Source organism: Malania oleifera, chromosome 4 (genome assembly GCF_029873635.1).
Source record: "Malania oleifera isolate guangnan ecotype guangnan chromosome 4, ASM2987363v1, whole genome shotgun sequence".
Classification (NCBI taxonomy): domain Eukaryota; kingdom Viridiplantae; phylum Streptophyta; class Magnoliopsida; order Santalales; family Ximeniaceae; genus Malania; species Malania oleifera.
The window spans coordinates 93,671,058-93,696,733 of NC_080420.1; the positions used below are offsets into that span (position 1 = coordinate 93,671,058).

The 25,676-nt window shown below is 36.5% G+C and overlaps 1 protein-coding gene across 6 annotated transcripts in view; it reads right to left on the minus strand.

The window, feature by feature from the left end:
- Positions 1–24,416: 24,416 nt before the first annotated feature.
- LOC131152983 (endoribonuclease Dicer homolog 2) overlaps positions 24,417–25,676 on the minus strand; it is a 34,554-nt gene continuing 33,294 nt past the window's right edge. The window contains exon 24 of one of the 6 annotated variants that reach the window (XM_058104975.1): positions 24,417–24,914. In XM_058104975.1, the coding sequence (XP_057960958.1) occupies positions 24,842–24,914 (73 nt within the window). In that variant the 3' untranslated portion in view covers positions 24,417–24,841. Of the gene's footprint in view, positions 24,934–25,676 lie in introns of all 6 variants that reach the window. The other 5 variants (XM_058104974.1, XM_058104979.1, XM_058104982.1 and 2 more) reach the window with 5 other exon arrangements.

Below are 25,676 nucleotides of genomic sequence, written 5' to 3' on the forward strand. Positions count from 1 at the left end.
TGCCCATCTGTTCATAGCGTAGCTAACTTTAATAGGTAAAAAGTGAGCTGCTTTTGTTAGTAGATCAACAACTACCCAGATGGCATTCTGACCATGCGGTGCCTACGGTAGCCCAGTAACGAAATCCATGGATATGTGGTCCCACTTCTACTCAGGGATGTAAAGTGGCTGCAACTACCCCGCCGACCTCTGGTGCTCAGCCTTTACCTATTGGCACGTCAAGCACTGCTGCACAAATTCAGCAATCTCCCTCTTTATGCTGCTCCACCAGAAATACTCTCGTAGATCCGTATACATTTTATTACTGTCAGGATGAACCGTGTATAGAGATCTGTAAGCCTCCTCTAAAATCATTCTCCTAATATCATCATCTGCAGGCACACACAACCTGGTACAGAACCTCAAAGCCCTGTCATCAGAAATGCTGAACTCCTCTCCATGACCATCCTGTACTCTGGCTATTACCTTTGTTAATTCTGGGTTATCTCCCTGAGCAGCTTTAATCTTTTCATATAGCGTAAGCTGCACAACTAGGTTGACAATAAATGTCTGAGGATCATCCTCCACTAACTCCACGTCGAGCCTTTCCAAGTCCGTCTGAATTGGGTGCTGAATTACTATTGCTAACTGCGATGTACCCTTTGATTTACGACTTAGTGCATCAGCCACCACATTTGCTTTACCTGGGTGGTTGCTGATGGTCAATCATAATCCTTGATGAGCTCTAACCATCTCATTTGCCACATATTCAACTCTTTTTGCGTGAAGAAGTACTTTAAACTTTTATGATCAGAGAATATTTCACATCTCTCACCATACCACCATACAAGTAATGCCTCCAAATCTTTAGTGCGTGTACCACTGCAGCCAATTCTAGATCACGGGTAAGGTAGTTCTTTTCATATTCTATCAACTGTTAGGAGGCATAAGCTATAACCCTACCATGTTGCATCAACACACAACCAAACCCTTTCAAAGATGCGTCACTATAAATTACATAACCATCACCTCCAGATGGAATCATCAGTACTAGTGCAGTGACAAGCCACTGTTTTAATTCCTGGAAGTTTTGCTCGCATTCATCATCCCATGCGAATCTAGCATTCTTCATAGTCAGTCGCGTCAAAGGCCTTGATAGTCCTGAAAATCCATCTACAAACCGATGGTAATATCCCACCAGTCCCAAGAAACTCCTGATCTCCTGAATATTCCTCATCCTTTCCCAATTTACCACTGCCTCTATTTTACTGGGATCCATTGAAATACCATCCCCTGATATAACATGCCCCAGAAATGCAATTTTCTCTAACCAGAATTCACATTTGCTAAACTTGGCATACAATTCCTTTTCCCTAAGCATCTGAAGTACCAACCGTAAGTGTGCCTCATGCTCCTCAAAACTCCTTGAGTAAACCAATATATCATTAATAAAAACCACAATGAACTGGTCTATATTTTTATGAAGCACTCGATTTATTAAATCCATAAATACTTCTGGTACATTAGTCAACCCGAACGACATCACCCAAAACTCGTAGTGCCTGTATCTGGTTCGAAATGTTGTCTTAGAGATATCTTTTGCTTTAACCTTCACCTGATGATAGCTTGATCTGAGGTCGATCTTAGAATAGACCTGTGTACCCTGAAGCTGATCAAATAAATCATCTATACGGGGTAGATAATATTTGTTCTTAATAATTACCTTGTTTATCTCCCTGTAATCTATGCACATCCTCATGGACCTGTCTTTCTTCTTTATGAATAGTACTGGTGCTCCCTAGGGCAATACGCTGGGTCTGATAAACCCTTTATTCAATAGATCCTGCAACTGGTCCTTTAATTCTCCCAATTCAGTTGGAGCCATACAGTAACGAACCCTAGAGATCGGCACTGTCCTTGGAGGTAAATCTATAGCAAAATCTATCTCGTGATCGGGAGGCAACCTAGTTAGCTCTTGTGGAAAAACATCTGGAAATTACCTTACCACAGGTGCACCGTCAAGCTTCGATTCATTTTCTGACACCTCTTTTACAAAAGCCATAAACCCTTGACATCCCTCCAAGAGTACTCTACTGGCCTGCAAGGCTGACACTAACTATGGCGAGGCATGCACACGTGAACCAACGAATCTATATTCTTACTCACCAGGGGATCTAAAAATTACTCCTTTCTGACGGCAATCAATACTGGCGTGATTAGCTGCCATCCAATCCATACCCAATATTACATCAAACCCCTGCTTGTCTAATATCACAAGATAATGGCCACTAGAAAATTCCTAAGTACCTTCCTACATCTTATAGTAGATCTAGTCAGCATAGCTACACCTAACTCAACATCTAACAACTGTGCTTCAATCCCAGCTAACTTAGCATACTTCGTTGAGACAAAAGAATGGGTGGCACCTATGTTAAATAAAACAACAATTTGATACAGAAAGCAGTAAAGATGCCTGCAATGCATCTCCAGTTGCCTCAGTGTCTCTTGGTGTCAACGCATATACCCTCATCAGGGCTACATTCCTCTGTTGGCCTTCCCGAGGTGCTTGGTAACCTCCCCAGTAGGGTTTGGGAGCTGGGACTTGGATCGGTGGTCCTGGGCATGCCCGTGCCATGTGGTTGGGTCTCACACAATGATAACAAACGTATCTCCCAGCTCGGCACTCTCCCAGATGTCGTCTCCCGCACGTTTGACACAGGGTAGGTTTGCACACCCTAATTCTCATGAGGTCCCGTTATCTACCTCTAACCTCCCCTATAACGGTCTTCTCTCCATGGGTCCCGGCTGGAACCTGCTTGAAAATCCTGAGGCATGGGCCTCTTTCTTTGACTTTGAGCTGCAATACCTCTCTGCATGCCACTCTCAATAACTGCAGCCCTCAACCCTATCCACGACCTCCCTAAATGTCTAAGCCCAGAAAACAATAACTTGCTCAAATAGGTTTTGTCTCAGACCTTCTTCAAACTTACTTGTCTTTTTCTCTTCGTCTAGTGCCAATGTGGGGCAAACCAAGACAACTCAATAAATGGAGTTGCGTACGGTGATACTGTCATCTGCCCCTCAACTAAGTGCATGAACTCTGTTGCATTTGCACTCTGAACGATGGTAGGGAAATATTGCTTAAAGAATAGTTCTTTGAATCGACTCCACATCACTGGCATTGGATCCGGTCTTTGCTCCTCAATCAACTTCACTGATCTCCACCAGCGTTTTGCCTCTCCTGTCAGTTTGAACATCGTAAATACTACCTTCTGTTCGTCTATACATGGAAGCACTGCCAACGTCTCCTTAATGTCCTGGACCCAATTTTAAGCCATAATCGAGTTAGCTCCTCCAGCAAAAGATGGAGGTTTCATCCACATAAATTGCTCGATTGTGCAACTACGCACCCTTGAGCTCCTGACCATCTCAGCCATCACGTGTTGGGTGACACTGCGCAATACTGCATCAATATCCCCACCTCCCATACTGGAAGGTCCTGCTCCATCACTCCCAGCATTCATACCACTTCTCTGTGGGTCCATCCTGAAAGACAAAGATCACTATTTAAGGACCCTATCTCCCATGCAGATCTAATCTATTTCATTCAACTAAAATTTTATATTTACTATTAGCTATCCTCCCTGATCTTAATTCAAAATCAAATCTTGTAACCTAAACACACGACCCGACAATAGTTTACTATGGATTTCCTGAAATCGTCACCCTAGGAAAGACACAGAAACCACCATGGAAATCCTATACCCAAACTACAGAACAAAACCTCAATTCCTTTCCTATACTCTGGTATTGCTTCCGCTGCACTCTAAAGTCTACATAACCGAGCAACCTAGGCTCTGATACCAAACTATAACGACTTGATTTTACATGCCATTTTTGTTAAAAGATAAATATTAATTGTAAAATTTCACTACTCTGATATCTTTTAATTTCAAATTAAATCAACATCACGGTCCAAATAGGACCCATGGAATCTGAGACACCATAAACTACCTAAGCAGCAAGAAGCAGAATACATACAACCATAATAATATATACAATACCAGAGTGACAAAATTCTTCCTAAAATATACATACATTACCATTTTCAAAATATCATCATCTAAACCTAGGGACTACTCAAAAATGACTACCCAAAATACTCACCCTACAGTCAGGGCAGTACTGTAGTCCTCTCTACCTGCGAGCCTAATCTACTCGCCTAACTAGATCACCTGAAAAATGTTAAATCATTGGGATGAGACAACGCTTAGTAAGACGAAATATGTTATTGCTAGTGTGTGGTAGGTGAGTGTACATATTTGTAAAATCTAATTTAGAAATACCATAAATAACTGAATTAGAGAAAAGACGTATAGATAATGTACAGTATAGTTTATACCTATACTACTTAACATAAACTGTTTTTCTGAATTTTCTATTCATAATACTTCTAATATTCATAGGTACGTCTACGATTTCTGTAAATCTATATATATATATATAATAACTGAGAGAATTCCCTGAATGAATAACTGAAAGTCATGATTTAATCCCTCATGACAGGGTTGTGCAGCCCGAAGACAGGACCTATCCTGGCTGGCCGACCAGGATAAGTAAATTGAACTTCGAAAGTCAGATCGACCTCCTCAACCCTAACTGACAGGGAGCCTATCCACAACATAGGCACAATCGATTGCTGAAAATCCACATACTATCTGAGTTATGTGGTTGCACTCTGAACTGAAAATAGCTACGGTACCATGCTCTATTGACTAAATCTGGTCCATCAGGCTCTGATACTATATACATATGTAACTGATATATCTATATTACTGTTTTACTATGATTTTGAACTAACCATAATACTGTAAAATTGATCTGAATATCTGAAAATCTGAATAACTAACTGAATATTTGAGATCTGTATAATTGAATATCTGTCGGAATATCTGAGGATTTGGGTGTTATGGTTATGAAATTATGATATTCTGAATTTGCTGAAAATATATGTTTCTATACATATATTGTAAATCATGATATTTTGAAGTACTATAAATCATGTTCCTAAATATACTGTATAATTTCTATCTGTATGTATACTGAAAAGTCATCGTTCTATTAAACATGTATACATATCCTAGGATATTTTCTACTAATATACTATAAAATATGGTATTTGTAGCTACATAGATACTATGCTAAATTGCCATAAGCTAATGCCACACGATTTAAATAAATAAATTCACATGCTCTAAAATCTGTATGTTTTGCTATACAAATATTTTATAATCTAAGTAATAATAATATGGTAAAACATATAATTTCTGCTAATAATCATACTAAAATTCCTAGCATACCATATTTCCCTTACCTGACTATCTAAACACTAACTGCTATTTATAGTCTCACACGTGCGGCATTTATAATTTCAACATCCTGAGATAATATACATATTATTTCCCAATCAAACAACTGAATTCACCTAAATAATTATTGCATACATATTTTCCCAAATCCATATATGCACAAATTCCTAAACTATAATTCATATATCATTTTACCTGGGTTCCTGAAATACCACCCACTGGGGTCCTCAACCCTTGTCTGTAAGATCCTAAAACACCCTATTCCTGAAAATATAATACTCTAATTTTACTTCACAAAACTCTAGTATATTCGCATATAATACAGAATCTGGTCTCAAATGAACCAAGTAATACTGAAAATACACAAATAATCCACTTACCCTAGTTTTGGGATGGTTCCCAAACTTCTCAAACCAACATTTCGCTCCAGCTATGTTGTAGAGAATCTCCCAAGGATCACCGTGGTAGCTTATGATTGTCGAATCGGGAAGAGAAGAAGTTGGATTTCTAGAGAGAAGTCAGAGGAACCGTATAGAGAGAGAGAGAGAGAGAGAGAGAGAGAAATTTGTAAAAATGAATTTCTTTCATTAAAATCCATTTTAGGGATGTATATAAAATGCTATCCATGTGGCCTCGTCGACGAGCCATGTCACCTCGTTGATGAGTCAAAGCAGTAGTCTCGTCGACGAACGCCTACTCCTCATCGACGAGATTCAGGCCCTAAAAATGACCCTTTTAGTAATTTCTCATAGATGAGACGGATGTTCCTGTTGACAAATCCAAGAAGGATGCTCGTCGACGAGCGCCCTGCGTTCTTCGACGATATCCTTTAAGTTCCCTTTTAGATTTTTCTGTTTCTCTCTTTTCTTTATTATTTAATTACTATAATTCTTTGGGTCTCTACATAAGGTCTCCTAATGTGAAAGTCGTTAACTTTATAGTCCTTATCATTCCAATGTTGGACATAGGGCATATGACGTGGGGGTCTCTTAGCAGTGTCATCTTGACCATTCACTCACCTTTGCGGAAGGAGGGGAGGTTTTTCTCTAGGAGGCATAGGTGGTTCTCTTTCATCATTAATCCTACAACCCTGGTAAGGATTCTTGAATTGAGTAGACATCCTAGGAGTTGGGGAAGGATTTGACAACACTAGGGAAGCCCTTGGAATGGTGTTTGGTCACACAAAGTAGGGTCAAGTGTAAACCTAACCAAACTAAGTTCCAAATATCCAAAATTCAGTATATATGTGGGCTGTTTTGGGAAAAATCCTGCAGTTGTTTTAGTCTAAAACTAAAATCCTGCGAGCTAAGGAAATATGACTTTGAGGGTTTAGCCTATTCTAACCTAGGCTTTGATGACAATATGATGTAGGACGGGGTTGGGTGGCCTATGTCCTATAGTTTAACCCTCACCACCACATACACTCAAAACACTTTAAATTAAGAATTAAATTATCCAAATATAAACACAATAAACTAGAGGACATTTCACATGTTTTGGGATTTTGAAATGGTGTATAATGCTGTCCAAAAAATTAGTCACAATTGGTTCTTTCACAAAGGTATTAAGTTAGATGCAGCAAAGATGATATTTCAATATTTCAAGAATGTAGTTCTATGTTAGCACAAAAATATTCCCAGGGTTGATTTATAGCTAGCAAGTAATAATATTGCAATCTCTAAATTTAGAGGGCTTATCAAATTTGGAATTTCATGTTCTCAATCAATGGCTTACAATATAAAATAATGGTTCAAACTAATATTGAATTTACCAATGGATACGATGGATGACTTGAGATTATCCAACACTAGATTAAGCAAAATGCAAGAATACAGGTAAAATTTTGGAATTCAAAGGCTATTTCAACTGGGACTATGGGCTTGAAACAAGAGTTCACAATCAGTTTAAGGGTTAAGAAAAGAACAATCTTACCAAAGTAAATCGTTGGATGACTCAGTTCGATTCACCACAAACTCAGAACACACTATAGAATTCCTTAATCAAGCTAAAGCACAATGAAATAGCAATCTACCGTACGTATGGATTGTAACGACCCAAAAACTCATACCATTTTTTTTTATAAAATCATATTACTCTAATACCCCTGTTAAAGTCTACTAAAACATCTCGGTCCCTAATTGGGCACCGAGGAAAATTCCTATTCATGAGATAATACCTTTGCAACGGAAAACATAAAAATCATAAAATCATTATTACAATACCAAAATTTAATATTTTTCTCAAAACATATATATACACATTTCTCCAAAAATCCTCCACCAGATCTCCTAGAAACAACTATTTATACATTCCCCAAAAACACTTACCCTTCTGTCAGAGTAGTACAAACATCCCCTCTATCCCCCAGCCTAATATGCTCATCTAGTTGGATCACCTGAAATATGTTAATTTACTGAGAGGAGATAACTCTCGGTAAGATGAAATATGTTATTACCACTATGTGGCAGCTGAGTTTACATGAATAATACATTGTTAAACATCTGAAACTAAGATAGCATGTAAAATAATATACAGTATAACTCACACCTATGTGGCTTAAAGTACAACTGTTTCTGAACTTTCTATTTAATCATACTTTTAGTAATTATAAATATATTTGCTATTTTTCTATAAATCTATACACACACACACACACACAATTGTGAAAACTTCCTTGGATGGCTATATGTCATGATTTAACCCCTCATGATAGGGTTGTACAACTCGCAGGCAGTACTTAACACTGGTTGGCCTACCAAGATAAGTCAACTGAAACCTCTGTTGTCAAACTAGCCGCCTCAACCCAGACTACTGGGGAGCCTGCAATCTCTCCCAAGGCATGATTGACTACTCATAAAATCCACACACTATTTGAGATATGTGGTTGCACTATGATCTGAATAGTTACGGTACTGTGCTCTGAAATTTGATCTAATCCATCAGGGTCTGATACTGTATAATAATAATTTATGTACTTATCTTACTATTTTACCATGATTTTGTTTCCACTATAATAACCATAACATTGTAAAAGCTGATCTGAATAAACTGAAATTATCTGAATAAACTGAAATATCTGAATGTTATGGTTCTATAATTTGTATATCATGGTATACTGTAAATCCTGTAAAAACATCTTTCTGTTATATATGCTGTAAATCATAATTCTATAAATTCTATAATTCATCTTTCTGTATATATATATATATATATATATCATGATACTTTATAAGCTGTGTAAATTCTGTACTGAACTAATATTTACTCATGCCACAGAATTAAATAAATAAGAAACCCATGAACTATAATATGCATTTTCTGGAAATAAAGCTAACATATAATCTATAAAGTTTTCCCTGATATCACATAATTTCATATCCTAAAATACATATGTTTTATTGGTAAAATTTCTAAAATTACTAGCATAGCATATTTTCCTTACCTAATTGACTAGGAGATCTGACTCCAACTTTATTCTTATGCCCACAGCGTACCAAACTCCAAAACCCTGAAATATATATGCATTTCCTAATTCCATCAACACAACTCAGAATAATAACTATATTTGTATTTTCCCCAAGCTCCCACACCTCTTAATTCATAAAATTCTAAACTACTAATTGTTTATCAATATTACCTATGTTTCAAAGAAAACACCTGCTGGGATCTTCAGCCCATACGTGTGGTGTTTGGAAACCCAAACCCTGAAATTATAATACCCTAGTTTACTCAACTCAAACACCAGTATATTTCTATCTTATTTAAAATCTAAGTTGAGAAAAGCCTGGTAACTACAAAATCCCCAAAATAACCTATTTACCTTGATTTTGGGATGGTGCCTAAACTTCCTAACCCAAAATTTTGCTCTAGCTAAGTTGTAGAGAATCTTCCCCGGATCATCGTAATAGCTTCTGATCATTGAACCGGGAAAAAAAAGGGCTGAAAACTTAGAGAGAAGGTGGAGAATCCGAATTCTAGAGAGAGAAAATGGATAAAGGAAGGATTTCTCACCAAAATTTTGATTTTTGCATATTTATAGGTAACTGGCCACGTGGCTTTGTCGATGAGACACGTGGACTCATTGATGAACCGAAGAAGAGAATTCGTCGAAGAAGGCCTTGAATTCGTTGACAAACCTGAATGTCCTGTAATCCTGCCCTTGGTATCTCTTCATCGACGAGACACGTGTCCTCGTCGACGGGACACAGAAGGTAGTTCATCAACGAGCCCAAGGCATTTGTCGATGAAGCCCTGTGAATTTCCTTTTTTTAAAAAAATTTATTTTCCTTCTTTAATTTCATAATTTAAATTTATAGGTCTCTACATTCTCCCCTCCTTATAAAATTTCGTCCTCGAAATTTGCTACTGTACTATACACCATCCTTTAAGGAAATTTTGCTACTTATTTTATTAATTACCCTCAGTTGTGGCGGAGGAATACCATGGTTACAATTATGGTTTTGGGAGATTACAAGCATATACATTAAAGAAAATTCTCTCAAAACCAATAACACTACTTATTTTATAACCTAAAATACAACTTATATATATATATTATCCTACTCTGCATAAAATAAAACCAAACTATATTTGCTTTACCTAAATTATTACTGTTCCTTTTTCTGTCTAATGTTGATCCTCACCAAACAGATGTGGGTGTTTCTATCATATCTCTTCCTCTAGCTCCACGAGGCCTCCTCCACTACATGATTCCTCCATAGGACTTTTACTAGTGGAATTCTCTTAGTACGTAACTCCTATTCCTTTCTATCTAGAATTTGCACTAGTGTTTCTTCTTATACTAAAGTACCCTTGAGCTCTATCTCCTCGTAATTGATCATGTGGGAGGGATCTGAGACGTATTTCCTTAGCATGGAAACATAGAATACATCATGTATCCTAGATAGAGCTGGCGGTAAAGCTAGCCCGTAAGCCACTAGACCCACTCTCTCAAGTATCTCAAATGGGCCAATAAACCTAGGACTCAACTTACCCTTCTTCTCAAACCTCATGACTCCTCTAAGCAGTGCTACTCTAAAAAATACCCGATCTCCCACTTCAAACTCCAACTTTCAGCAGCAAGTATTTAAATAGCTTTTCTGGCGACTCTGAGCTGCACTGATTTTGTCTTTAATAAGTCGAACTTTATCATACGCCTGCTGCACCAACTCTTGTCCCAAAACTTGTCTCTCGCCCATTTCATCCCAGTGTAGTGGAGAATGGCACCTTCTACCATATAATGTCTCGTATGGTGCCATCCCGATGCTGGCCTGATAGCTGTTATTATATGCAAACTCAACCAGCGGCATGTATTGGGTCCAACTACCCCCGAAATCCAACACACATGCTCGTAGCATGTCCTCAAGTATTTGGATCGTCCTCTCTATCTGCCCATCAGTTTGAGGATGAAATGTTGTGCTAAATGCTAATTGAGACCCCAAAGCTTCCTGCAGACTCCTCTAGAATCGCGATGTAAATCGTGGGTCTTGGTCTGAAATTATGGATACTGGCACACCATGGGATCGAACTATCTCTTGTATGTATAACTTTGCCAGTCTATTCATGGAGTAGTTAATCTTAATCAGGCAAAAATGAGCGGTCTTCATTAATCGATCAACGACCACCCAAATAACATTCAGTCCATGCATCATGGACGGTAATCCTGTAACAAATCTATAAATATATGATCCCACTTCCACTCAAGGATGTGGAGTGGCTGCAACTATCCCGCTGGTCTCTGGAGCACAACCTTTACTTGCTGGCATGTCAAACACAGTTCTACAAACTTAGTTATCTCCCTTTCATGCCGCTCCACTAGAAGGATTCTCGGAGGTCCTGATACATCTTAGTACTTCTTCGATGCACTGTGTAAAGGTATTTGTGTGCCTCCTCTAGGATAGGCCTCCTAATCTCAACATCTACAGGTACACACAAAATGGTATGAAACCTCAGAGCTCCATCATATGAAATACTAAACTCCTCCACCTGTTCGTCCAGCACTAAATCTATCGATTCTACCAATTCTGTGTCATTCCTCTAAGTAGCTTTGATCCTCCCCTGAAAAGTAGGTTGTAACACTAGGTTGACAATAAATGCCTAGTGATCATTCCCTACTAACTCCACACCAAGCCTCTCCAAGTCCATCTCAATCGAATGCTGAATCTCCACTGCTGTCAATGCTACTCCCACTAATTTTCGACTCAAAGCATCAACCACCATGTTTGCTTTCCTTGGGTGGTAACCAATAGTGCAATCATAATCTTTAATAAGTTCTAACCATCTTCTTTACTTCATATTCAATTCTTTGTAGGTGAAAAAATACTTCAAACTTTTATGGTCAGTGAAGATCTTGCATCTCCCACCATAAAGATAATGTCTCCAGATCTTTAGAGCATATACCATTGCAACTAACTCTAAATCATGAATCGGGTAGTTCTTTTCATATTCCTTAAGTTACTGAGAAGCGTAAGAAATAACCCTTCCGTGCTGCATCAACACACACCCGAGTCCTTGCTGGGATGCGTTACTGTATATAACAAATTCATCATCTCCTGATGGAATAGATAATACCGGTGCAGTGACCAGCCACTGGTTCAATTCCTAGAAGCTCTGCTCACACTCATCAGTCCATTTAAGCCTCACATTTTTCATCGTGAGTCATGTTAGTGGACCTGATAATTTAGAAAAACCATCCACATAATGCCAGTAGTACCCTGCCATACCTAAGAAACTTCTGACCTCCTGAACGTTCCCTGGTCTCACCCAATTCACCACTGCTTCTATTTTACTCAAATCTACTAATATGTCGTCCCCAAAAATCACATGCTTGAGAAAAGTGACTGCCTCAGCCAGAATTCACATTTCTTAAATTTAGCATGTAACTTCCTTTCTTTTAATACTTGCAATATTAGCCGCAAATGCTTCTCATGTTCCTTAAAACTCTTCGAGTATACCAAAATATCATCAATAAATACCACAGTAAACTGGTCCAAATACTGATGGAACACCGATTCATTAAGTCCATAAACGCCGCTAGTGCATTAGTCATTCTAAACGACATTACCAAAAACTCGTAGTGCCCATACCTGGTTTGGATAGCAATCTTTGAAACGTCCTCTTCTTTAACTTTCACTTGGTGATATCTTGACCGAAGGTCAATTTTGGAGTAGATCTGAGTCCCCTAGAGTTGATCAAATAAATCATCAATTCTAGGAAGAGGATATTTATTCTTGACTGTTACTTTATTTATATAGTCCCGTCTTTCTTCTTCACAAATAAGACTGGTGCTCCCTAAGGCGACACGCTAGGCCTGAAAAACCTTTTATCCAACAACTCCTGCAATTGGTCTTTTAGTTCTTTCAATTCAGCTGGAGTCATCTTGTAGGGTGTTTTAGATATCGGTGCTAACCCTGGTAGTAAATCCACAAAAAAATTCAATCTCTCTATCTGGTGGTAAACCAGGTAATTCCTCTAAAAAAAAATTTGAAAATTCTCTGACTACTGGAATATCAACTTGTTTCAATTCTTCCTTTGGCATTTCCTTTATATTAGCAACATAGCCCCTGACAACCACCCTAAAGCAACCTCCTCGCCTAATGGCCAACACTAACTGTGGCGAGGCGCGCACACGTGATCCTATGAACCTAAATTCTTGCTCACCTGGAGGTCTGAAGATCACTTCTTTTTTATAACAATCAATGCTGCCATAATGAGTTGCCAGCCAGTCCATACCCAATATCACATCAAACCCCTGCATGTCTAACACCACGAGATCGACTGGTAATACTTTCCCTTAAATGCCCACTAGATAGTTTTTCGGTACCTTCTTACACCTCACTATTGATCCAGTCGGCATTGTTACGGACAATTCAACATTTAGAAGCTGTGCCTCAACCCTAGATAATTTAACATATCCCGACGACACAAAGGAGTGGGTGACACCTGAATCAAATAAAACAATAGCTTTATAAGGTAAAGCAATAAGAATATCTGTAACAACGTCTTCGGAAGCCTTGGCATCCCCTAGCATTAATGCATAAATCCTCGTCGGAGTCGTGTTCCTCTGTTGGCCTCCACGAGGCACCTGGTAACCTCCCCGGAAAGGTCTATGAACTGGTGCATGGATTGGCAGTCCTTGACATGATTGAGCCATATAGCCGAATCTCCCACACCGATAGCAGACATTCTCTCCCATCCAGCATTCACCCAAATGTCTCCTTACACATCTAGGGCAGAAGGGATAAGTCTACCCACCCTGAGAACCACTATATCCCGTCATCTGCCTTTGACCTCCACCATACCGATCTCCTCTCCACGAGCCTTGGCTAGAACCTGCTTGGAAACCAGGAGGCGTGGGCCTCTTTCTCTAGCTCGATGCTCCCACATCTCTCTGTTCACTCTCCTCTACCACTGTGGCTCTATCAAACAGTTCAGAGAAGTCCTGCATCTTTAGAACTGCCATCTGTTTATATATTTCTCGCCTCAAGCCCCTCTCAAACATCCTTGCCTTTTTAACCTCATCTGGAACGATGTAGGGGGCAAAGTGTGATAGCTCAAGGAACTTTGTTGCATACTGTTGAACCGTGAGATTTCCCTGGGTCAAATTCAGAAATTTTACTACCTTAGCCTCTCTGACGGTGGCAGGAAAATATTTGTCAAAAAGTATCTCCTTGAATCGGCTCCAGGTCATAGCCACTGGTATGGGTCTCTGCTCCTCCAATAATTTCGTAACCGTCCACCATCTCTCAGCCTCGCCTGTCAACTTGTACATGGCATAGAGGACCCTCTGCTCATCGGTGTAGTGGAGCACTGTTAGTACTTTCTCAATCTCTTGCATCCAATTCTTAGCAATTGTAGAATCTGCTCCTCCTGAAAACGCTGGAGGGTTTATCTTCGTGAACTTTTATATTATACATCCCTAGCCTGTAGATGGGCCTCCCTACTCTCTGGAGCTTCGTGCAATCTCAGCCATAACTTGCTAAGCCACGCTGCGCAAAAAAGCATCCGAATCCCCACTGCCCATGCTAGATGGCCCTGCACCATCATCACCGCTAGCACTACTATCTCTAGGGTCCATCCTGCAATAATACCAAATTATTCTTAGAATCCGAACCTCATAATGCTATCCTTACATTAACATAACTAAAATATCCTCATTCAACCTATTACTAATTTAAGGTCTAATTCTACCATATGGAAATAGAAACCGACGATAGTTTATTATGATTTTACTGAAATCGTCACCCCAGGAAAATCAAAGAAACGACCCTGAAACTCCCACTTCCAAACTATAGAACAGAACCCTAAATTCTCATCTTATTTCCCAACATTAACTCAGTGAAATTCTATTCTATCTCAATTTCTATCCTTCTCATAATTTCATTCCTATATTCTGGTATTGTTTTCTGCTCTACTCTAGAGTCTACAGAACCTACCAACCTAAGTTCTGATACCAAACTGTAACGACCCAAAAAATTACTATCATTTTTTTTATAAAATCATATTACTCTGTTACCCCTGTTAAAGTCTACTGAAACATCTTGGTCCTAATTGGGCACCAAGGAAAATTCTTGTTCATGAGATAACACCTATGCAGCGAAAAACATAAAATCATAAAACCATTATTACAATACCAGAATTTGGTATTTTCCTCAAAACATATATATAAACATTTCTCCAAAAATCCTCCACCAAATCTCCTAGAAACAACTATAATACATTCCCTTAAAACACTTACCCTTATGTTATAGCAGTACAAACATCCATTCTATCTCCGAGCCTGATCTGCTTGTCTAGTTGGATCACCTGAAATGTGTTAATTTACTGGTATGAGACAACTCTTAGTAAAAAAAAAAAATGCTATTAGCAGTGTGTGGCAGCTGAGTTTACATGAATAATACACTGTTAAACAACTGAAACTGAGATAGCATGTAAAATAATATACAGTATAACTCACACCTATGTGGCTTAAAGTACAACTGCTTATGAACTTTTAGTAATTATAAATATATCTATTGTTTTTATATAAATCTATATATATATATATATATATATATATATATACACACACACACACATAAATGAGAAAACTTCCTTGGATGGCTGTATGTTATGATTTAACCCCTCATGATAAGGTTGTGCGGCCCATAGGTGGGACTTAACACTAGTTGATCTACCAGGATAAGTCAATTGAAAACCTCTATCGTCAGATCGGTTGCCTCAACCTAGACTACTAGGGAGCCTGCAATCTCTCCCAAGGCACGATCGACTACTCATAAAATCCACACACTCTCTGAGATATGTGGTTGCACTCTGATCTGAATAGCTACGGTACCGTGCTCTGAAATTTGATATGATCCATCAAGGTTTGATACTGTATAATACTAATTTATATATTTATCCTACTGTTTTACCATGATTCTATTTCCACTGTAATAACCATAACATTGTAAAAACTGATCTGAATAAACTAAAATTATCTGAATAAACTGAAATATCTGAATGTTATAGTTGTGTAATTCGTATATCATGGTATACTATAAATGTTGTAAAAACATCTTTCTGTTATATGTGTTGTAAATCATAATTCTGTAAATTCTATAATTCATCTTTCTGTATATTTATATACTGTAAATCATGATACTTTAGAAGCTGTGTAAATTCTGTACTGAACTAATATTTACTCATGCCACACAATTAAATAAATAAGAAACCCATGAACTATAAACTGCATTTTCTGGTAATAAAGCTAACATATAATATGTATAGTTTTCCCTGATATCACATAATTTCATATCCCAAAATACATATATTTTTCTGGTAAAATTTCTAAGATTACTAGCATAGCATATTTCCTTTACCTAACTGAGTGGGAGATCTGACCGCAACTTTATTCTAATGCCCGCAGCATACCAAACTCCAAAACGATGAAATATCTATACATTTCCTAATTCCATCAACACAACTTAGAATAAGAACTATATTTGCCTTTTCCCCAAGCTCCCACACCTCTTAATTCATAAAATTCTAAACTACTAATTATTTATCAATATTACTCAAGTTTCAGAAAAAACACCTACTAGGATCTTCAACCCATGCCTGTGGTGTTTGGAAATTAACCCAAACCCCGAAATTACAACACCCTAGTTTACTTAACTCAAACACGAGTATATTTCTATCTTATACAAAATCTAAGTTGAGAAAAACCTGGTAACTACAAAAACTCTAAAATAACCTACTTATTCTGACTTTGGGATGGTGCCTAAACTTGTCAACCCAAAATTCTGCTCCGGTTAAGTTGTAGAAAATTTCTCGGGATCATCATGGTAGCTTCTAATCGTCGAACCAGGGAAAAACGGGGCCAAAAACTTAGAAAGAAGGTGGAGAGTCTGAATTCTAGAGAGAGAAAATGAAGGAAAGAAGGATTTCTCGCCAAGAATCTAATTTTTGCATATTTATAGGTGGCTGGCCTCGTGACTTCGTCGACGAGACATGTGGACTCGTCGACGAATCAAAGAAGAGAGTTTGTTGACGAAAGCCATGAATTCATCGACGGACCTGAAAGTCCTGTAATCCTGCTCTTGGTATCTCTTCATCGGTGAGACACGTGTCCTCGTCGACGAATCACAGAAGGAAGTTCGTCGACGAGCCTAGGGCATTCGTCAACGAAGCCCTGTAAGTTTCCTTTTTTAAAATTTCTTTTCCTTATTTAAATCATAATTTAAATTTTTGGGTCTCTACATGAATATTCCAACTAAATGATGATTTTCACAATCACAATGATAGATGATTTGACGATATTCTACACAAGTTAGAACTCGGCTCAAATCTTTCGTGCACACTTTCAAATATGGATATGTATGCAGCAAATGAAATGGTGGATTGTTGGTCGTGTGGGAGTAACTTGGTGGTGGCCATGTTGGTGATGGATTGAGGTTGTGAAAGTGGGATAGGAATGGAGTCGCTGGATAACAAGTGGTCTCACACCACCTGATATCCGGGGAGAACGATTGTAGCCTCTCGCTACTCAATCGCAAGGATCGAAACAAAGCTTAAACAAACTTCACAAAGACAAAGTCTTTTAATTCAATATTAATATATTCTCTCTAGCTACTTTTTAAGATCACATATAACATACTTATAGACTTAACAAGGGGAAGGGGAAAGACACAACAATAACTAGCTAAGCTAGCATGGGGGGACAAAGACTAAACATACTAACAATTCTCATACAAGTATGGGTGACAAAATAAATGCAACACAACTTTCAACCACAATAAATAGTTCAACTTACAAGACATATTAAATGCTAACTCAACTTCCTTACACTCTCACATGCAAGCAAGCTTGGTTGTCTTGCAATATTACACATTAAACAAAATTCAAAAGAAGCTTAATCCGTGTGGGGCCATCTGGGACTCGAGCTCGCGTTTTTGTGTTCAGACAACGGTATCTTCAACTAGGTTGCACCCCCAAGGCTCCTGGTCGAAGTTCTTTGGAATTTTTCAGTGTGCAGATGACCTGGTCGCACCTCATGGTGCCCTGGTCGCACTTTGGTCGAGACTCTCAGGAAAATACCCATTAGTATTTGGAGAATAACTTCTATTAGAGAACTCCAAATAGGGGGATCCTGGTATCAAAAGAAATTCTATGGCTCTAGGCATGTATATTTCTAGGCTTTCACAGTTTTAGTTTGTATATTCATAATGATACCATGAGCACCTTAGGACACCCTCAAGATATGTTTTTAGATATTACCATAAGACGATTAGAATGAATGATTCATGAATGATCAATCCAAAAATTCTATAGAATCATGAAAGATTCTTCAAACCTAATCATACTATTACATTATATTGACAATTTCAAAAAACTGTTCATATTCTGAGTATAGTATGATGGCGGTAAGCGGGTAAAGAGTACATGTATTGAGCTACCAAGGAAGCAATAACTCCTAAAGAGGCTAGAGCAAGACCTAATTGAAAATGAATCGAATTATTGACTGTGTCATAAAGACCCTTATGCCCACGTCCTAATCGAGTCGTCCACGTGTTACCATATCAGTAAAGGAGTGGACATCGGGAGTTCATCCATGTGTCACAACATTGGCAAAAGAGATAGTTAAGGCATGCCAATCCCCATCACACTATCATGCTCTTTATAAAATTCCCACGAGGGGGCTATGAAAAAGGGAGGTTGAGCAAGAGATTTCTAGGATTTTCTTTATTTTTTCTTTTATCTCTCTCTCTCTGTCTCTCTCTCTCTCTCAGTTCTTCTTGGCAATTCTTGACGTTTCTCTTTGGGAGATGAGTTTTTCTTCTCTTCTTGTTTTACTTTTGGTAAAAAAAAAAAAAAAAAAACATGCTTTAGTATAATTTCATGTGTTTGTGTGTAGGTTTTTTCATGTAGAATTTTATGGAAAACACATGCTTTTAATGAAATTTATGAGTTTTCCTTTAGAATTTTTATGAAAAAATCCATGCTTTTAATGAAATTCATGTATTTTATATATATAATTTATGGAAAAATACATGCTTTTAATTAAATTCATGAGTTTGCTCATGGAATTTATGTAAAAACACATGCTTTCAATGTAAATTCATGTGTTTAATGTATGCTTTTAAACAAATTCATGTACTTTCATACGTCCACACATAACCATATGCTTTCATACCCATAATCACATACTTTCTTATTCATACTCACATACTTTCCTGCTCATACACATGCATTATCACATGTTTTCTCATTTATGATTACATTATTTTCACATACCCATGCATAAACATGTATTTTCATGCCTATCATTCCATGTCTATGCATTTGTGTTATATATCTTTAGGTGTTTTGCTCATTTGTGAGATGTTCTTTCGTCTTTCCTTTTATTAACAAAGATCAATAAAAAAAAAATAGAATGGAGGAAGAAGTGGGACCTTTGTGAAACTAGGTTTCTCATAAGGCCCCACGAAAACCTCTTTCTAAAATTAAAAAAAAAAAAAAAGAAAGGGAAAAACAAAAAATTGTTTTCCTTCCCTTTCTCAAATCGTGAAAAAAGATATTGGTTTTTTTTTTTTTTTTTTTTCCAAAAATTGGATTTCTTACCAAAATGTTTTCCACGATAAGATTTTTTTTTTTCCAAAAAAGGATTGGAAATAAATTTTGATTTTTCGAAAGCTGGAATTTCCCGAAATGGTTTGTTTCCCGAAATGAGGACCTTTTTCTTAGAAATTGAAAACAAATTCCCGATTTTTCAAATTCAATTTTTTTTTAAAAAAAATTCTGTTTCCAAAAGGCATGAATCACCTTGGTATTTCCCAAAATTAATTTTTCTTTCAAAATTCATCTATTTTTTCTCAAATACTAAATCTCTCACCCAAAGGGAAATTTTTTTTAAATAAAACTTTGAACTATGTAGGCTTGATCTTGGTCCTCGGGTACGTAGGCAGCTTACCGAAAAGAGGTAAGTTTAGCCCAAAAAGGCCCAAAAGAAACCATTTTGTTTCCTCAAACAAGTTTAAATCAGATTTCAAAAAATGAAGGAAGAGTATTGAGACCTTCGTGGGGTTTGATCCTCTATCTCAAAATGAGAGCTGTGCGCGCGCGCACACGTGCATGTAGGAGCGGTAACCATTCTATGAATGGGTGATTCTCGAGCCCAAAATTTCCCTTTTTTTAGGTTTTTTTTATTTTATATTTTTTAAAAAAGAAAAGAAATAAAGTGGTGACGCCATGATTTTTTTTTTTTTTTTTGAATGTTCACTCAACCTTCTTTAAAGGTTCACCTTATGGCCCCTCTCTATTTGATGGGCCCCACCCCGGAGGCCAGTGTCCATAGTTACATACAAGAGTGAAGTAGAAAAATACACAGAATAAGAGAAGGAGCTGCTAATAATGAATGATTACCTTTATGTTTGGTAGAGTTACCTATTTGGATATAAATTTATCATGAAGATGGATAACTTTTTTGCCATTTATTTCCTTACACAACCTAAATTATACCCTAAGAAGGCTTACTTGTAAATAATTCTTAATAGAGTTTGATTTTTTTCTTTGAGCACAAGGTCGGGGGAAAGGAACCAAGTCATAGGTGCACAAGGTAGGAAGGCCAAGCTTGTGGCCTTGCAAATGGTAGCTCACTTGACAATAAGTAAGGTTACCACAATAATGTGGGAGAGTATTAAGGAGAACCTTGTTAAAGATTTAGTTTCCTAAAACCTTATGAAGTTAGTTAAAGAGAGCAAAGTGCACCAATTGTGATTAGAGGATGGTTTGTAACATGGTAATCGACTCCTTTTTGCTCAAGTTGGTGACTTGAGGAAGATGTTGTCGTAGGAATGTCATGACTTCTCTTAATAAGCCACTAAAAATGGTATTGGACTTTGGCATTGTTAAAGCAAAGATACTATTGGCCATACATATAAATTAAAGGTTTGAGTATATCTGAACTTGTCTTATCTACTAGCAAGACAAGGTCGAAGGGAGGAAGATTACATTGTTGTTGGCTTCAAGTACCAATAAGGTTGTGGGAGAGTGCCTCACTTGACTTTAGTACCAACTTATCTAGAGTCAAGGATGCTAGGTCCATACTAGTGGTTATAGAAGGTTTTCAAAGAACTACTCGCTAGAGAAGGCAACAAATTTGTTTTTTTAAACATATTGCAAAGTATAGAGGCGCTTCTCAAAATATCGTTAGTGATTGAGACACGAGACTCACAGACAACTTCTAGACAAAACTTTTTAGAATCCTAAGTTGGTTGCTAATTTTTTGTTTTTTTTTTTGAGTTATCACTTGCAAATATATGGACATGTGGAGAGATCTAATAGACTACTGAGGAGTAGTCACATCATTTTGTCACTAGCAATAAAAAAAAGGGTAAAGCTACTAGATTGCAACTTAATTATATTTTAATGCCTAAAAGAGCTCAACAACCAACATAAATTTTTTTTGAGCTTGTTACAAGCTAGCTACTGTTACCTTACACATGGACGAGCCATACATGGTAAGAAGTATGAAAGTGTACATCTTCACCAAATAATAGAGATCAAATTCAAAGATTGCCAAAGCCTAATTTGACAAAGTTTCCAGGTGAATAACGAAGTGGGCATATTAATGGAGAAGATTGCTGCACCTGAATATAGGTGACTTTATGCTTGTTAGGCTCCATTAAGAAAATATCAAGTCATTACGAGCTAAGATAGCAGACTAATCACAAATATGAAGGACCAGTTCGCATCTTGGGCAAAGTTGAAAAAGTCTTTTTCAAGGTTGATCCTCTAGTTTAGATGAAAGTACACTCTATTTTTCATATCAATTGTTCCAACCCATTTATTGCCACTCTAAAGATACAACCCAAAGTCAGTTAACTAAAGCACTTAAAGACCCCACAACTTGACATACCATAAGTTGAGGAGATCCTTGCAAAAAGGAAATACGCATCCTTGATAAGAAAACACCATGAGTTCTTTATTAACCGGAGGGACTTTGGAGATAAAGAAATGAGTTAGATGTCAATGAATGACATGCAATTGTTTGTGGATAAAGTTGAAAAGTACCTAGCATCAAAGTGTAGGAAGGTATTGATTGCAAAAGTCAAGAGAATGTCATTAGTCAATCTTGTTCATGACATTAGACTTGTCTATGGTCGTTTGTCTTATGCACATTAGGTAGGAAATCACATTGTGAATACTACTGTAGATTTTATTCTTTGGGTAGGATAATACTTTAGTGAAATTAGAAGCATGACTCCTTAGATTGATGTTTCCTAGTGATAAAATAAAAATATTGTTGACATGTTTTGCATTGTTCTTTATCTAAACACATGTTATCTATTGAGGTATGATAAATAAATTATATTGCTTTATCACGTTATTCATATTTACTTTAAGATTGCTTATTGCTTTCATTTTATTTGTATTTGATAGTTGTGAGTTTGTTAATGAATGAACGACGATTTACTTTCAATTAACTAGTTAAGCTTATATGCTATAAATAGTGCCACATAACCTCTCACACAATGTGAAGTATCTTAGTGGCGATAATATGTCATGTCAAGGAGTTAACAATCCATGATATTTTGAGGCCAAGTGCTCATAGATGTTTGACCCATTAGACCTTTTGAAAAGCTACTCAGTGAAGGAGAGAAGTTGAAGTAAATTTGGGGGTGGGGGAGACAACAACATGAATTAGATTTGTTAAAATTAAAAAATTTGCACAATTCAATTGTAGTAGCCCGAATCCGATAGGATTTCTATAGCTCTGATACCAACTATAGCGACACGAACCCGATAGGGTTCCTATAGCTCTGATACCAACTGTAGTAACCTGAATCTATAAATAACTTCACAGCGGAAGATCTCAAGTTCATTATATTAGAGTACTAAAAACCTTTATTACAATAATATCTCCAATATCAAAATTAACATCCCTAAAAATTATAAAACATCAAAACATAACTAATTTAATATCTATTTTAAATAGCTCTTCTATCCCACCCACAGTTCCGCTACGCTACACTGATTTCGGTAATATTTCTCAAGGTATCTGAAATGTATAATAATAATGAGGTGAGACACTTTTTAGTAAGTAAAGACTAGATTATTATCAGTGTATGGCTGATATGAGTTTTACAGTATAAAACTATATTTAATAATTTTACTTTAATAAAAATTGCATTTGTAAACTATCAATCACATATATACACATAAATATCCGTACTTTCCTCCAAAACATCATTTAAGCCTATTGAATAATCATAATCACATAAATATCCAAATATGTATAGAAGAACTCCTTTTACCTATGCATGTTATGTTTAACCCTCATGATTGGGTTGTGCAATTCGAAAACTAGACTTAACTAGTTAGCTGGCCAATCAACCAGATTAAGTCAAACATCATGTTTGTAAGTGTGATTTGCCTATCACATTCATACTCATTCTCATACTCATACTCAGACCAAATTCACTATCCACCGCCAACACTTCCACAATAGTGTGGTTACACTAATATTTCTCTGCACATTCAGCCCATTAGGGTTTTTAAAACATATATTATAATTTATGCAATTAAACAATATAATAATCTGATCATGTTCCCAATACAACATTTGTAACAAAATTGCGTCAATATGAACAATAAATCACGTAATAAAAATAACACCACAAAAATCTCTAACTTACTTGATTATGCAATAAAATAAATAAACTCATGCCACCCAATTTGTATGTTAATTATAATTTAATAAATTACTAGAGAAAATGAATAATAATATACTTGGGTATATTTTAATAAAAATGCGAGTATGATCACCTCCACATTTTTAATTTAACTCAAATATATTTAAATAAAAATGGACAGGATCAAATCTACGTACATCAATTTTACTCACATACATATTTAAATAAAACAAATATCACCAAATTCATATACTCAAATTTAATCAGATATAACTAAAATAAAAATATGATCAAATTCACGCGGTTTAATATAACTCAGGCATATAAATATAATTAAATTCATATCAATTTAAATATGGAATATAATCAAAATAAAATCTGACATAATCTAACCCACTTACTCTAGTTCTAGAGTGGTGTTTACAGTGCGCAGAGGACGAGATTTCCGTGGCAAGTCTTTGGAGTACGGAATTGGAACCCAAGAATGATTTTCGTTCTCCGTTAAATTATAATTAATACAGAAAAAATTAAGGGGGGGGGGGGGGGAATTTGATTCTTGATGGATCAAGATGTTTCCTAATCCATCTTTAAGTCATATATATATATATATAAAATATTATTATATTATATTATTAGATTAGATTATATTATATTAATTAATAATAATTATTATTAATTAATTATTATTTTTTTAAGATTATTCCACTAATCTTGTATATATATTTTTGGGGTCATATAGAATACTTGGCTGAATATTGAAATCATGGTACACATTTTAACAAAATAATAGTTAACCCTTTTACATGTAATAATCATATTTTTAGTTAGAAAACATGTTGATCTTTGCCTCGGATACACAGCAGAAACAATCACACATGAACAAATCAACAACCACTAATGCAATCACTCGATGATGAAATATATTCAAGAACCAAATACTTAGTAATGAAAATAATAACACAATCAAAAGACACAAGATTTATGTAGTTAGACAATTTGTCTACGTCCACGAGTGTAACAACTTCGTTTTCACAATAAACAATGTTAAAGCTTACATTAGGGTTACAAATCAATGATTATATGCGAACCCTAAACATATAAGAACCTTAGATCCTATCTAAACAATCTCTGTAGCAATCCTCAAAGGAAATCCCTCCGATTAGCCCAATCTATTGACCTCGATTTAAAAATACATAACTTGCGCCGACTGAAACCGTTGACTATTTAGAGTAGAAAGGAAACACCTCTACATTCTCCCTAAGACCGTCAACGGTTAGAGTCCAAATCGTTGATGGTTAGCCTCCTGCCTGTAGACCCCTCTCATACTCTTGCTCTTCGCTTCACATAGCTTTCCTCGGTGCGTGTGCTTCCGCTCCAAATATGAGCTACATCCCTACCAAAACATATTAAGCCTACATAGAATATGCCACTACCTAAACAATTATACATTCAAAACTTAATAATCCAATTAACTAAAACAATGGGAAAAATATAGTCTTTAAATTCAACATTATATTATGTTATTATAATATAATAATAGTACAAACTTCATTTCCTATTATAATTTTTTTTTTTAAATTTTGAATATAATAACAATGTTGAATAACATTGTGTTATGGAAGCATTAATGTCATACTAGCAAAAATAGCCAAGATTGAGAAGAAGGCAGTAGCAACCAGGAATAGGATTCCCATCGAATAAGATTTTCATAAAATTTACCCATAATTATGGAACATGAGAATTGGATTTCCATACTTTACAACCTATTTTTGACCTATTGGTCCCCAGACGGAATCATTTTAAAAAATGTGAGACATTGACACATCAAATGTCACGAATATGACAATCCTAAAAATTTCACCCGCATATGGATTACTTCAGCCTAATACCAAATATGATTATCACTTCTCATAATGAACTTCAACAAAACACCCCATTATTAGACATCCAATTTTAATTCAATGTTTATAAAAAAAAAATGATAACGCGTTATTATTTTTGAATTATTATCACTCGACAAATTCATCGACATCATCTAATATTTATTATGTCCCACTAAGTGCAGATAATGATAAAAAAAAAAAAAACTAATACAAGAAAACACCAACTTCTCTATTTCAAATTCTCCCTACTGCAACACTGCATGACACCTTTG